At 45.8% G+C, this 15,733-nt stretch overlaps 1 protein-coding gene across 2 annotated transcripts in view; it reads left to right on the plus strand.

The window, feature by feature from the left end:
- CILK1 (ciliogenesis associated kinase 1) overlaps window positions 1–15,733 on the plus strand; it is a 116,517-nt gene that overhangs the window by 30,118 nt on the left and 70,666 nt on the right. For both annotated transcript variants that reach the window (XM_075340306.1, XM_075340307.1), the window contains exon 2: window positions 11,814–12,037. In XM_075340306.1, the coding sequence (XP_075196421.1) occupies window positions 11,937–12,037 (101 nt within the window). In that variant the 5' untranslated portion in view covers window positions 11,814–11,936. The remainder of the gene's footprint in view (window positions 1–11,813; window positions 12,038–15,733) is intronic.

The following is a 15,733-nucleotide window of genomic DNA, read 5'->3' on the forward strand; positions in this document are numbered from 1 at the left end:
CAGGCTGAGCATGCTCACTAGGCGAAACACTGGACTTAGGCTGTGGCTGGGGTAAATCGGCACACACATGCGCACTAGCCGCCTCTCCACACTTAGACGTGGAGGAGGAAGCAGCCAGCTGGACGACCCGAGGCACGGCCAAAAATGGCAGCCAACGTATGGGCGCAACTGGAACCACAGCAGGCTGCTTGCGGCTACGGCGGCACCGATTCGTAACACCATCTTCCAGCCAAAATAAGATGTCTACCTCTTCCCGTGGATAATCTGATATGATCCCTTTGTTACGGACACGACCATCGCTACCAAATGTAAATGAGGCACCAAAACAGCAGGTGCTTGAATGGATCTCAAGTGCTCCATCAAGTGGCCTCTCCTCCACCTCAACTTCAATATCCCAAATACTCTATTTCTCTGTTGTGTCACCCCAATCGCACTTGCTTCCTGCTAACTCTCAAGTCTCCACCTGCCCTGCGGAGTATGGGGTAACAGATGGTGGAGTCTGCAGAGCTGTTCAGTCACACTATAGCCTGGGAAACAGAGGTCTGCTCCAAAGCTGCAGTGAGTCCAGACAAGGAAATGATCTGCACTGACGCAAGAAGCTTTGTGAGTCGGATCCAGGCCCAGATGAAGGTTCTGAGCATAATGTAGACCCTCATTCCCAAACTGTAACTCCTCTTGGTGGAGACAATGGGGAACATGCTGATGAGACTCAGATATCTGATTGGAACAACAATTTTACTATTCGGTCAGGGCAGGAAGAGGTTGGCTCTGAGGAGTAGGACGAGGGGAGTGAGAGCACACAGGGTGACGATGAAGTTGGAGACCCCACTTACTGTCAACCCACAGTCAGCCAGTCGATTAGGTCAGCAGAGGAGGTGGAGGAGGAGGCTACTAACGACGAAGTTAGGTTGCACCTTCCTGGACAGAGACTGAATACTGGAAGCACGTCAACAAGTGCTTCCTCAGCCACAACTCTGCCTCTGAGCAGAAGTCGTGGTGGCTCTGCAGCTCCCATGGGCTGTAAGCCTTGCCTAGCCTGATCCTATTTTGACATTGCAAAGGATCACCCAACTCATGTCATCTGTAAGATTTGTCACCAATCTGTAAGTAGAGGCCAAAAACTCACTAGTTTGAGTACTTTGTGAGGGTGAGGGTGTATTGATGACCTTTATCCACTGTGAATGCAAGATGCTTATTTGCAGTTCATTGTATTCATTGTTATTCACATGTAAAATGGTAAGCGTGTATAAATGACCTTTTTTCACTGAAAATGCTTATTTACTGTCTATTATATGCATTGTTGGTGACCACCCACAAGGGGCCGCTGTTTTGCATGTGCCTTTGACTGTTTGGTCACTATAGCAACAGCAAAACGGTCTTCGGCTGTGGACTTGGAGACCGGAGGAGGTGCTGGATGTGAGCTGAAGGAAAAGCGAAAGGTGTGCGTAACAGAAAGGAGCTGCCGCAGAAACACTTAGGTGGATTGTGAGGAGACTCGTCTTGGAGTTTGGTGAGGAGGACCGTTACGCATGTGAGCAGCATCCTGTGCTGGCCCTCATTCTTCAGTTGCTGGCTATACTGATTACCATGAGAGGATCTTCAAGTCTGTATTTATGGCAGCTGGACACCACAGTATCCGGGTACGGTAGGCTGGGCCCTGGACTGCGTCCATGCAACACTTTGTTTTGGTAACAAAACAGATATCTGTTCTGCTTAGGCCGACTATGTAGACAATAAGACTTGCTGGCTCTGCTCTGTTAGTTTGTCAGTCTATGTGCGCACGTTACGTGTTATCATGCTTTTGCGCTGCGTTCTGCACCGCAGCGTAAAGCATGTGTCCTGCGTCCCTAGCATAATCTATGAAGATTGTACAAATTCCATCCGCACGTTGCGTTTTAGAATTCAGTGTTTCAGCTGCTGCCAAGATGCTGCGTTCTAAAAAGCAACATGTCACTTCTTTTGTGCGTTTTGGTTGCATTTTCCTCTCTCTCTCTCTGTCTGTCTGTCAATGTCGGTCTCTCTCTGTCTGTCGGTCGTTCTCTCTCTCTCTGTCTGTCGGTCTATTACTCCCCCCCCCCCCCCACCTCTCTCATACTCACCGGCGCGGTGCTACACGGCTGTCACACTGTGGCGGCTTCTCCAGCTTTTGAAAATGCCGGACGCTCATTATTCCATCTCGTATTCACTGCTTCCCCCGCCCACCGGCGCCTATGATTGGTTGCATTTGGATGCGCCCCCATGCTACGTGTACAGCTGTCTCACTGCAATCGATCACAGCTGCCGGTGGGCGGGTCTATTTAGTGCAGTAAAATAAATAATTTTAAAAAAATGGCGTGCGGACCCCCCAAATTTTGATACAAGCCAAGATAAAGCCACATGGCTGAAGGCTGGTATTCTCAGGATGTGGAGCCCCACGTTATGAGGAGCCCCCCAGCCTAAAAATATCAGCCAGCAGCTGCCCGGAATTGCTGCATCGATTAGATGCGACAGTCCCGGGACTCTACCCGGCTCATATAAAATTACCCTGGTGCAGTGGCAATCTGGGTAATAAGGATTTAATGGCAGCCCATAGCTGCCACCAAGTCCTACGTTAATCATTGTAGGCGTCTATGAGACACCACCAATGATTAACCTGTAAGTGAAAGTAAATAAACACTCAAAAAAAATCCTTTATTTGAAATAAAAGACAAAAAAAGCCGACCTCTTTCACCACTTTATTAAAATCCCCAAACACCCCTCCAGGTTCGGCGTAATCCTCACGAGGTCCCACGACGCATCCAGCTCTGCTACATGAAGCTGACAGGAGCGGCCACCGACCAGACCGCTCTGTCAGCTCCACGCAGCAACTGAAGTGAGTCGCACTGTCAGCGGAGACGTTACTCAGGTTACCCGTGGCCACAGGTCTCAGGTGGAGGACTTGAGCTGGCCGCAGGTAACCTGAGTGATGGCACCGCTGACCGTGCGACTCACTTCAGTCACTCAGGAGATTTGCGGTCACTGGTGAGTCCTTCACCTGTGATTGCAAATCAAGCCGCGGCACACTCTGAGTCGCTCGATCACAATGAAGTCGGCTGAAGTTCATTCTGATCGCGCGGCTCTGTCTTGCAGCCAGCCATGCTCTTTTTGACAGTGCGGTCCCACTCGGCTCTGCTGCAAGTCTATGGGGATGCAGCAGAGGCGAGTGGAACCGCACTGTTAAAATTGTGCGTTCTGGATACTTTTCCCACTCTGTCTGTGGCAGAGCAAGCATCCAGAACACATGAATTCTGCAGTAACAATGCGTCTCAGAACGCAGCTTTTCGGCTGCGTTCCGAGACGCACATGCAGTGACTTACACGCTGCGGAATAGAACACAATGTGCGCACATAGCCATACAGTGAGGGGTGCTTCACACACAGCGAGCTCACTGCCGAGATCGCTGCTGAGTCACGCTTTTTGTGACGCAGCAGTGACCTCATTAGCGATCTCTCTGTGTGTGACCATGAGCAGCGATCTGGCCCCTGCTGCGAGATCGCTGCTCGTTACACACAGCCCTGGTTCGTTTTCTTCAAAGGCGCTCTCCCACTGTGACACACAGATCGCTGTGTGTGACAGCGAGAGAGCGACAAATGAAGCGAGCAGGGAGCAGGAGCCGGCGTCTGACAGCTGAGGTAAGCTTGTAACCAAGATAAACATCGGGTAACCAAGGTGGTTACCCGATATTTACCTTAGTTACCAGCCTCTGCAGCTCTCACGCTGCCTGTGCTGCCGGCTCCGGCTCTCTGCACATGTAGCTGCTGTACACATCGGGTTAATTAACCCGATGTGTACAGCAGCTAGGAGAGCAAGGAGCCAGCGCTAAGCAGTGTGCGCGGCTCCCTGCTCTCTGCACATGTAGCTGCATTACACATCGGGTTAATTAACCCGATGTGTACTTTAGCTAGGAGAGCAAGGAGCCAGCGCTCAGTGTGCGCGGCTCCCTGCTCCCTGCACACACAGCTAAGCGGTGTGCGCTGGTAACTAATGTAAACATCGGGTAACCATACCCAATGTTTACCTTAGTTACCAGTCTCCGCAGCTTACAGACGGCGGCTCCGTGCAAGCGCAGCGTCGCTTGCACGTCGCTGCTGGCTGGGGGCTGTTCACTGGTCGCTGGTGAGATCTGCCTGTTTGACAGCTCACCAGCGACCATGTAGCGATGCAGCAGCGATCCTGACCAGGTCAGATCGCTGGTCGGATCGCTGCTGCATCGCTAAGTGTGAAGGTACCCTTAAAATCTTAAAGGCACAGCGACACATATTTGCATTGACTGTTGCTTTACAAGATCTCCAGGACTGTGTTGCTGAGCTGTGTGGTTTGCCTTACCACGTTTATCATCTGCCTTATCTGTGAGGCTTCAGAAAACAAGGGTATTCAGGGGGGGGTAAATGGGTTGGGTTTTGTCTATGTTTATGTAGATAAGTTGTAAGCTCTTGTGCTGCGCCTCTGGTAGGTCGTGTTCGCACACACAATTACTCCTGCTACCCAGAAGGATTACCAGGTATTAGGCGACTGTTTAGACAGTCGCTTGGTTAGGCAAAGGTTGGTGAGAAGGGAGTATAAATCGCCATTACAAGTGGCAGAGCATAGGGATGTAGGCTTTTGGACTTGTGAATAGATTGTTCTATTCTTTCTGTTTTATGCATGGTTGTTATTGTTTGTTTTGGTAAAGTTAAACAATCATTTATCAACCCAACTGCCTAGAGTCCTTTTCCTGGTGCGTGGTTTTGCTATAGACTGTGGAGCCCACCCTGTACACTACTTTAAATGAAGCATAAGTCGCAGTGGGAAGGTGACTGTGCTACAATGCGGCCTAGTGAGGTGGGGCAACCACCGTCTGCCCCATCAAGTGTATCTGCATGCTCTTCATTCTCTGTGACTGTGGCGACAGCAGTCACACATGCTTTTGGATGCAGACCTTCACTCTTTACCCGTAACAGGCAGTGTGATTGGCAGGTCTTCAGTTGTTTTGGAAGTGGAAATAGCTGCTGCTGTTGAGCTCTTTGACATCGAGAACACCACCTGTGGATGAAGGCAACATTATATCTACGCCTGCACCTTCCTCACAGATTGCCTGGATTACCCACAGTTAAAAATTGTCTAGCAGAAATGGAGAGGTGGTGTAGCTTTCTTGACAGCAGTGGTAGGTCACTGACTATCACAGACACTGATACTATGCCCCAAAGAATTGCCTCAGCTGATTTAGATAGATGCTGGGAAAAACCCTTGCACAGCGCTGGCACAGACCTGACTAGCAAAAATGGCTATGAACTGCTCTAATCTAGCCCTGAAAAGGGCTGAAATTACAAGTACTCCCTAAACCGATGTGTAGCTTGCACTGTATAAATGTATAGCGCTCACAGCAGCAGCAGTAGCGGGAGCGGTGACTGACACACACCCGCAGCACTGTGATAATGGCGATGGGGAAAATTGCCGGGTCTTATAGGGCAGGGACATGTGACATGCACAGCCAATAAAACATGCCCTTGTTTGTCTGGCAAAAATCCACTTTGCGGTGTGTGTGTCTGTGATTGGCTGACAGCCTGGCCCGCCCCACTGTACACGCGGTTAGGAAAAAAAAAAATGGCGATCGCCATTCTTTCAGCACTCAGCAACACTGATCTAAACCCCGTCCCCCCCGCACACTATACGCTGAATTTTGATATCATTATTAACAGTTACTGACCGTATTACAGTGAAAAGCCAGCTAGTAACTAGCTACGCTTTTGGTGATCGAACTGTTATCGAACGGGCGAACGTGAAGCAAATCGTTCGAGTTCGTCCAACGACTTGAACATCGCCCAAAACAACTCAAATTTGAAATTGGCAAACTATTTGATTCGAACATCGCTCATCTCTAGTCCTGACTGTACCTGCTGCTGTTGTTGTTGTTGTTAACTGTTCAGTAATTACTGCGCGAATGCTACATGTTCATTATTACTATTCAACCAAGAGTAATGTAAGAACTAGAGCTGATCAAACTCCCGAAAAAGCGGGACTGGCCGATCACTGACAGATTTAAAAATAAGTCCGATCCGCTCCGGAATCCGGTGATTAAAATCGTCTGTGGAGGAGATATGGGGGCAGGAGCGCACGCGGTGTACTCACCCAGGCTGTGTTATGGCGGCACACTCCTTCCGGGTCACACTTTTACCTTCCGGAGCCGACAGTTCAATATTCACTACTTTGCCCGCCCACCGGCGCGTGTAATTGGTTGCAGTTAGACGCGCCCCCACCCTGAGTGTTAGCTGACTTCAACCAATCACAGGCGCCAGGATGGCCGGTGGGCTGGGAAAGCAGAGCAAGTGTCTGACTGTCAGTATAGTGGTAAAAAATAAACAAAACAATCAGCAGCACAGATATAGCTCGCGGCTGCATCCCCAGCTGTCGGGCTGTATCTGTACTGTGTATCCAGTTACACGTGCGAGGCTTTGCCGAGTAATGCCATGGCAGACTCGCGCGTGTCCCTCGCAAGTGTGATTCCGGTCTAAATAAATAAAAGAAAAAAAACAGACGTGCGGTTCTCCCCCAATTTTCATTCCCAGCCATGATAACACCAGCTGGGGGCTGGTATTCTATATTCAGCCCGTAGCTACCCGGTATTGCCACACCTATTAGATGTGATAATCCCAATGCGATACCAGCCCTTCCCGGTGGCGTGATGCGGTGCCAATCGGGGTAATGAGAGGTTAATAGCAGCGCACAGCTGCTACTAAACCCTAGGTTTGTGATGGCACAGGCGTCTATCAGATACCCGCATCACACACCTGTAAATAACACACAGAAAAACCCTTTATTTGGAATAAAATACAAACACACCCTCATTCACCACTTTATTAACCCCAAACACAGCCCTCCAGCGGCGTAATCCTCACTAGGTCCCACGCCGCTTCAGCTCTGCTACAACTGAATATCACAGAGAGGCCGTAGAGCAGGACTGCTCTCTGGGAGCTCCAGAGAATGAATGAGCTGTGCAGTGAGCGGTGACATCACTCAGTTCATTTGTGGTTACAGCTGGAGGTTCCCACGGTTCTTCACCTGTGATCGCAGGTAACCTGACCTCACGTGGAGGTCACTGAGTTCACAGACCTGCATCTCCTAGCAGAAAATCTCAGGTTTTTTAGCCAAGAGATGAACATTTGGTGCTGAAAATTTTACACCATATTCCTGCATCCAATTTACACCTCCTGGCAAAAAAGCACAGTGTTTTGACGCATTTTTGATGCAATTTTTTTGCGGCGTCTTTTTTTTGTTTATTTGCCAGGAGGTGCACATTTGGTGCTGAAACCACCAGATTTCAACACTAAATTTCCACCTGCTGGCAGATTTTTATTTTTTTTTCTTCATTTTTGGGCCAAGAGATGCAAATTTGGTGCTGAAATTTTTACACCATATTCCTGCATCCGATCTACACCTCCTGGCATTGACGCATTTTTTTTGCTGTGGTTTTTGCCGCGTTTTTTTGTCGCGTTTTTTTTGCCAGGAGGTGCACGTTTGGTGCTGAGATCGTCTAGAAACACATGCACGCTCCTCTCAGAAAAGTGCTGCTGTGCCGGTGATGTCAGACTCGTGCGGGTCTGACAGGCATGACATCACCCAGCACAGCCTGCCGTTCTCTGAACATGAGCATGCATGTACCTAGAAACACATGCACGCTCCTGTCAGAAATGTGCGGCTGTGCTGCGATGTCAGACTCGTGGGAGTCCCTCGCAAGTGTGACTGCGGCTTAAGAAAAACCACGTGCGGCTTTTTTGTTTTTTTATTTGTTTAAATAAATTTAAAAAAAAACAACTTTGTGGTTCCCCCTAATTTTCATCCCCAGCCCTGATAACACTGGCTGGGGGCTGGTATTCTCAGCCTGCAGCCGCCTGGTATTGCCGCACCTATTAGATTGGACAATCCCGGTACATTACTGGCTCTTCTCGATTGCCCTTTTGCGGTGGCAATCAGGGTAATGAGAGGTTAATAGCAGCGCACAGCTGCTACTAAACCCTAGGTTTGTGATGGCACAGGCGTCTAACAGATACCTGCATCACACAAACCTGTAAATAACAGTAAATAAACACACAGAAAAATCCTTTATTTGGAATAAAGTACAAAACGCGACTTCCTTTACCACTTTATTAACCCCCAATACAGCTCTCCAGGTCCGGCGTAATCCACATGAGATCCACCGATGACACATCCAGCTCTGCTACATGTCAGAGCGAGCAACCATAGAGAAGACTTCCAGCTCTGAGTGTAGCCTATTACTGAGCCGTGATGATCGATGACTGCAGCAGACACTGTCACAGGCTGGGGGTGCGTCAGCCTGGCATCAATCACAGACGAGAGGACGGCCGGTAGGCAGGGAAAACATGGAAAGCTATGTGTATGCGATTATACAGTACAGGAACTGAATGCGCAACCCGGAAGCAGTGTGCTGCCATGACACTGAGTCTCGGTAAGTATGAAACTTTCACTTATTTCTTATTTTCGTTATTTTTACTTTAATTGCGGATCATGCACCCGGAATCCCGCACCCGGTTCCGGCACCCAGATATCATTGAAAACGCGTGGATCCCGACTTTTACAGTCCGGATCCACTCAGCCCTAGTAAGGACGCTTTTACACATCAGTATTTGTAGTTGAAAAAAGTGTGCCCAAAGCAGAGGATAAGCAATTCTTTTTGGATATTTTCTGTTTTTGCGTCTTTCCTGGTTTTGGATTAAAATATGATAAACAGCAATTGTGACCAAAGCTTGAGTAGTAGACCGACAAATAGTCATTTCAGGCTTGGGCACCCAATGACTCTCTCACTTTATCAAGTAAAGACTCTCTTCAGCTTGTTGAGATCCACTGATTGTATGTACATTGGAAGAGGTGGTAAATATGAGAGCCATTACATGTTGTCAGTGGTGTGATCTCAGAGAGCATAACTGGTTAGCTACTTTATGTAAAAATGAATTTCTCCCTGTAGGATGGAAGTACCGTAAATTGTTGTACAGTTTGTCATTCCGTCTCCTCACACTTGGACTAGGTGTTAGTTAGGCTATGTTCACACACTGCGTTTTTTACCTGCGTTTTTGGTCCGTTTTTGCTGCAGAAATTTCTTGAGAAATTCTTGTAACCTTTCTGCAGACATTCCCCAGCAAAACCTATGGGAAAAAAATTAGCTGTGCGCACACTGCGTTTTTTTCTTAAGAAAATTCATTCAGTAGATTTTCTTAAGAAAAAGAATGTGCATGTCACTTCTTTTCTGCAGCTAACTGCGTTATTTCACTCCATTGACTGTAATGTAATCATGAAATAGCGCAGGAATAACGCAGGTAGCAAGTGATGTGCGTTATTCCTGTGTTATTCCTGCGTTATACTTGCGTTATACTTGTGTTATTTCGCGTTTTCGGGACATAGTGTACTTCTCTGCCCTGCGTTTTGCAGGGAAGTGATGTCACTTCACTAGGACAGGAAGAGGAAGAAGAAGAGAAGAAAAAAAAAAAGCGTGTGCTCCGCTGTATTTTTACCTTCCAGCCGGGTAAACGCACAGCGGCGGCCCGGTATTCTCAGGCTGGGGAGAGCGAGGGACAGGGTTAATGCCCCCTCCTCCCGCAGCCGAGAATATCAGCCGCAGCTGCCCCGGGACTGCCGCATCCATTATGTGACAGTCCTGGCGTGTCTCCGGCTCTTCCAGATGCCGTGAAGCGGGGGCAATCCAGGTAATATAGAGTTAACGGCAACTAATAGCTGCCGCTAAGTCCAAGATTAGTGATGGCAGCGTCTATGACACGCCTTCACTAATCTGAAAGTGAAAGTAAAGAAACACACACACACCGAAAAAACCTTTATTTTGAATAAAAGACAAAAAGCCCCTCTTTCTCCAGTGTATTAAACCCCCCGAAACACACAGCTCCGACGTAATCTACAGCGATGTCCCACGGCGCTTCCAGCCCTGCTCCAGCCACGTGTGACAGTTCTCCACGCAGCCTCGGTCAGGGAGCCAGTGCTGAATGCGGCTCCTGACCGAGGTGCAGAGGTGACTCCAGGTCATTTCTCACGGTCGCTGATGTGAACACATTACCGACCGCGAGAAGTGCAGTATGTGGGGGGGGGAAACATCATAAATAAAGCTGGAATATCTATCCCTCTATTATCTATCTATCTTTCTATATTATCTATCTATCCCTCTATCTATCTATCTATTATCTATCTTTCTATATTATCTATCTATTATCTATCTTTCGATATTATCTATCTATACCCCTAAATATCTATCTATTATCTAGCTATCTATTATCTATCTATACCCCTAAATATCTATTATCTATCTATATCCCTCTATCTATTATCTATATCTATCTATCCCTCTATTATCTATTCCCCTAAATATCTATCTATCTATCTATCTATCCCTCTATCTATCTATCATATATCTATCTCTGTATTAGCTATTTTGTTTTTTTTTTTTTTCATTCTCAATGTACTTTATTGCTGTAAAGGCATTAAAAAACGCAGGGAACAACATGGAAAAAAAACACCGAAAACGCATCAAAAACGCACCTGCGTTATTGGTGCGTTTTTTAACGCAGGTGCGCTAATCCTTCACTCAAGAAATTTCTTAAGAAAAATCATTTATCTAGTGTGAACATAACCTTATTGTTTACTTTATTGCTCTGTAATAATAACATTGATGGGACTCCGCTGAGTGTCTAGAGCAGACTGGCATGCCACCTGGTGAGATTGACACTTCACAGTCAATGCACAATCTCTGTAGAGAGCCTGGTGTGAGCTGGCACAGCTCTGCTACACTCAATTCTGAGATTAAGTCAGAAAGGCTGCACACAGTCATCTAAGATAAAGTTGGTTACTTTCAGAACCTCTCTGCCTATATTATGATGCTCTCAGAGTAGCCAACACCTACTGACAGATTCCCTTTAAAGGGGTTGTCCGGGACTGAACGTTGGATATCCTTGGGAGGTGGCTGAAACTACACTGGACTGTCAACTTTATTGGCCACAGCTGGAACTGGATATCTGCCCCCCTATTCGACTCAATAGGATTTTTGCAGTTCCCGGCCACAGCTGCAATTCGCTGGCGGGTCTTCGCTCCTTCCCCTTACCAAGGGAGCTTGTCCCTATTAGTCTGACACCTGATTGGCCAATGTCAGCTTTTGCAGGACACACCCCCAATTGGTAGCTTCCTGTTAGTAGGAATAACAGAGGGTCTGCACAATGCAGAAATGTGTTTAGTAAGATGGGCGTCTCCATTATGAGATGAGCCTTGCCTTCTGTGCTGGCAGTATTCCATGAGGCTGCTTTTAGATCCTCCATATGTAGGAGCGCTGGGTGCTGTCCTGGGATGTGTCCGGTGAGGCAGTGCCCAGGACTGTGTGCAGTGATCTCGCTATTTCTGTACTGTAGCCACTCTATAAATGCTTCCTCTTCACATTTACAGTAATGCCGTATTGACTTTGGCTTTCAGCCCCCAGAGCTCTCTATTTAGCTGAACGTCTGGGTTGCTAAGTGATGCAGGACATAATGGCAATGTTTTCCCAGGAGATTTCTTGTACAGGAAGTCAGTAGAGATGATCACTGATATTTTCTACACAAGGTAATACTTCAGCCTTTACAGTTCAGTAGAGTCGCACCCTGATTTTTTGTCAATTGCACTTATTTTGCTTTTTGAATGGTGGGTAACAATAAACCTGTGTGAGTAGAAGCAATAATTAATGCTGAGTTTATATACACAACCGGAAAAATGTGTGCGTTAGCAATATATAGTGCCTAGTGAGTAAAATATCATACTTTTTGTTTTTACAGGTAGCGCTGATCTATGACGAAGGTTCATCTGCCTGACCCCTCTCGCTGTGATTGCCCTCGAGGTCATACAAGCAGGATACCCCGTTTGTAGTGAAATGTCCCTGCCACCTTGGAGTCGCCATCATGAACCGTTACACGTCCATCAAACAGCTTGGAGATGGCACTTATGGCTCAGTACTCCTTGCAAGAACCACAGAGTCTGGAGAGTTGGTTGCCATTAAAAAGTATGTCTTTCCTATATAAGGTGGTTATGTATGTTTAGTGTTCACTTAATTTTACTAGTTTTAATATAAAAACAAATTGCACAAAGGAACTAGTTTGTACAAAATTATTACGTTACAGATATTAAGTCAACATAAAGTATACAATTTTAGACAAGTTTAAAATGTGGATCACCACCAGCAAAAGGCATAATCACTCAGTACAGGCAAATAGTGTGTAAATATGGACATCCATTACACAGTGAATATATTGCCTAGGGCCCAAGATGGTTGAGGTATACAAATATACAGCATATACAAGTATATAAGAGTAAACTGCTTATGCAAAAATGACATCTAAAGTAGGGTCTAGTTGTAAGTATGCACACAAAGTCGCCCTCGAGTTTATTGGATTGACCTCAGCCACTTGGTGTTTAGTTTGGGGGGGGGATTTGTGTGTTTTTGTTTGTTTGTTGCCAAACCTCCGACTCCTCAATTTCCCTGATTCCGACTCCATGACTCCGACTCCCTCATACAGTTCAAATCAGAAGTTTCCCTCCACTCCCTATAAAGACACATCTGCATGTTTTTCTCACTATCTGTCATGAAATCAGAATAAACCTTTCCCGTTTTAGGTCAATTAGGAACAAAAATCATTTATATTTACCAAATGCCAGAATAATAAGAGAGAGAATATTTTAAGATACTTTTGAATTTGCAGAAAGTAATAAAAATATCTATCCATTTCATTAGGATTTGGTACCATTGCCCTTTAAACTCTGACTTGGGTCAAACATTTTGGATAGCCTTCCACAAGCTTCTCACTATAGCTAGTAGGATTTTGGGCCCATTCCTCCTGTGAGAACTGGTGTAACTGAGCCATGTTTGTAAGTCAGCTTTCCTTAAGCCACTTTGTAACCAGTTTGGCAGTATGCTTCAGGTCATTGTCCATTTGGAAGTCCTATTTCCGCCAAAGCTTTAAGTTCCTGACGGGGGTCTTCAGTCGTTGCTTCAGTATTGCCACATTATCTTCTTTCCTCATGATGCTATCTATTTTGTGAAGTGCACCAGTTCCTGCAGCAAAACAACCCCACAACATGATGCTGCGCCCCCGTGTTTCACAGTTGGGATGATGTCCTTAGTCTTCAAAGCTTCTCCCTTTTGTGACCAAACTTAACTATGGTCATTATGGCCAAACAGATCAATTTTAGTTTAATCAGACGACAGGACATGTCTCCAAAGTGTAAGCTTTTTGTTCCAGTGTGCATTTGCAAACATTAATCTGGCTTTTTATGTTTCTTTTGGAATAATGGCTTTTTCCTGGCAGAGTGGCCTTTCAGCCCATGTTGATACAGTATTCATTTCACTGTGGATAATAACACAATCTTACCAGCTTCCACAAGCATCTTCACAATATCTTTTGCTGTTGTTCTTGGGTTAATATGCACATGTCTGACCAAAGCACGTTCATCTCTGGTACACAGAACCCATCTCCTACCTGAGCGGTATGATGGCTTGACATTCTCATCTTGTTTTAACTTATGTATAATTGTTTGTACAGATGGAACGAGGCAGCTTTAGGTATCTGGAAATTGTACCCAAGGATGAATCAGACTTGTGCAAGTCCACCATTCTCTTTCTGAGATCTTGGCTGATGTGCAAAACTGATAGACACATACCCCAAGTGACTTGCAGCTGTAATCACAGCAAAAGGTGGTGCTACAAAGTATTAACTTAAAGGAGCCGAATAATATTGCACGCCCCAATTTTCAGTTATTTATTTTTTAAAATAGTTTAAAATAAGCAATAAATTTTGTTCTACTTCACAATTGTGTCCCACTTGTTGTTGATTCTTCACCATAACATTAAATTTTGCATCTTTATATTTGAAGCCTGAAATGTGGGAGAAGGTTGAAAAATTCAAGGGGGCTGAATACTTTCGCAAGGCATTGTATTTTAGGAGTCTGAGTTGGTCTATTTTATACCGACTCAACCAAAGTAGACTCCAACACTGCAGCCCTGTTTTTTTTTTTGCACTTCTTAGTAATTTAAGGGTGTTGTCCATTGTTTTAATATTTAAACCTATCTTTAGGAGAGGTCATCAGAATCAGATTGAATGGGGTCTGAGACCAGGCGCTCTGTTATTGGCTCTGGAAGAGGCCGGGTGTAAATAATTTAAAAGAACCAGAGCAGCACAGCTCCCTGCACTATTTAGTGTCAGCTTCCTGGTTCTGAATCTTGGCTCCTATTTACATCAATTGGAGCTGAATCACAGTTTATAGGAAGATCCACTACACTGTACAGAGCCGTGCTGTTCCAGGTCTGTGTGTTGACTACACTGGTACCAAGCTCATATCCGTACTATTCTGATATTGATGACCTATCCTTAGGATTAATCATCAATTTAAAAAAAGTGGACATCCTCTTCTTAAATTAAACAAAGTCCTATTGAAAACCAAAAGAGTTTATACTCCCTTGCTGCAGCGGCGCTGGTCCAGTGTCCGTGTCGCTAGTGCCACATGAGCGCTGCAATCAATCGACAGCTGCTAGTAGACTGCAGTGCTCACATTTCTCTGAGGTAGGCAGTCTATCAGTTGCCACTGATTGGCTGCTGCACTCGCTTGGCGTAATAACATTGAAAGTGCCAGTAGGTGTAGTGCTGACATCACTGGAATGGCTCCGGGTGGCAGATGAGTATTGGCTATTTTTATTATCATTGGGGCCCTGATTCATTTAAGAAAAAGTTGTCTTAGTAGTAGACCATCTCTTAAATTTTCAAATAAGACACAGTTCAATCCTATAAGTCTAGTGTGTTAATTCAAAGGAAGGCAAAAACACCAAGAGGCAGATGCTAAGTGCACAATATAAAAAAAAAGTCTTCCAGATATATGGTCAATATCTGTACCCATAACATTATACTAATCCAGAAAGGCATCCAGGCTCTCCATTATAACCGGTTTCCATGAAAATAAGACTGGGTCATATTTTTGTGCTCCAAAAGATGGGCTAGGGCTTATTTTCAGGAGATGTCTTATTTTTTTTTCCATGAACAACAATCCACATTTATTCTTGAACAAAAAATAAATCAACATTTATTCAAATATAATCATCCTATAAAAAGAAAAAAAGACATGGATCGCACATCCCAGATAATGCAATGATCTAAAACCGTTAGGCAAAAAATGGAATAATAGAACATGAGGTTCTTTGTTACCATTAGGATCAGACTGTATTAAGCCCACTGCCACGTCACGGTAAACCTCTGAGTGGGTCCCTAATCTAAACCGTATAGTGCGGCACTGTGCACTAACCACTGCTGCAGTGACAAAGCACCAGCAGGGCGGGTGACCTGGTACCTCAAAGCACCCATGCTGCAAGGCAAAGCCCCATGGCTCCAAGTCACACTGCCCCACTGACACGACACCACCACAACAGCAGCCAGCACCAGCACCCTGTGAGAGGAGCTGCACACTCACCTCCCACTGGCACCCATATGTGAACTGGGAGCAAAAAAAGGCTGACCCCTCTTGCAGTCTCCTGCTGATTAAAATCACCTGTGCCAAATGGGGGGAGTGCAGATCCAAGCAAAAAAAGAGGGGGATAGAATGTTGTATAACACACTATGAAGAAAAAGACATGGATCGCACATCCCAAAAATCCAATGATCTAAAACAGTTAGACAAAAAATGGAATAATAGAACATGAGGTTCTTTGCTACCA

The sequence above is a fragment of the Anomaloglossus baeobatrachus genome, chromosome 3, assembly GCF_048569485.1.
Source record: "Anomaloglossus baeobatrachus isolate aAnoBae1 chromosome 3, aAnoBae1.hap1, whole genome shotgun sequence".
Classification (NCBI taxonomy): domain Eukaryota; kingdom Metazoa; phylum Chordata; class Amphibia; order Anura; family Aromobatidae; genus Anomaloglossus; species Anomaloglossus baeobatrachus.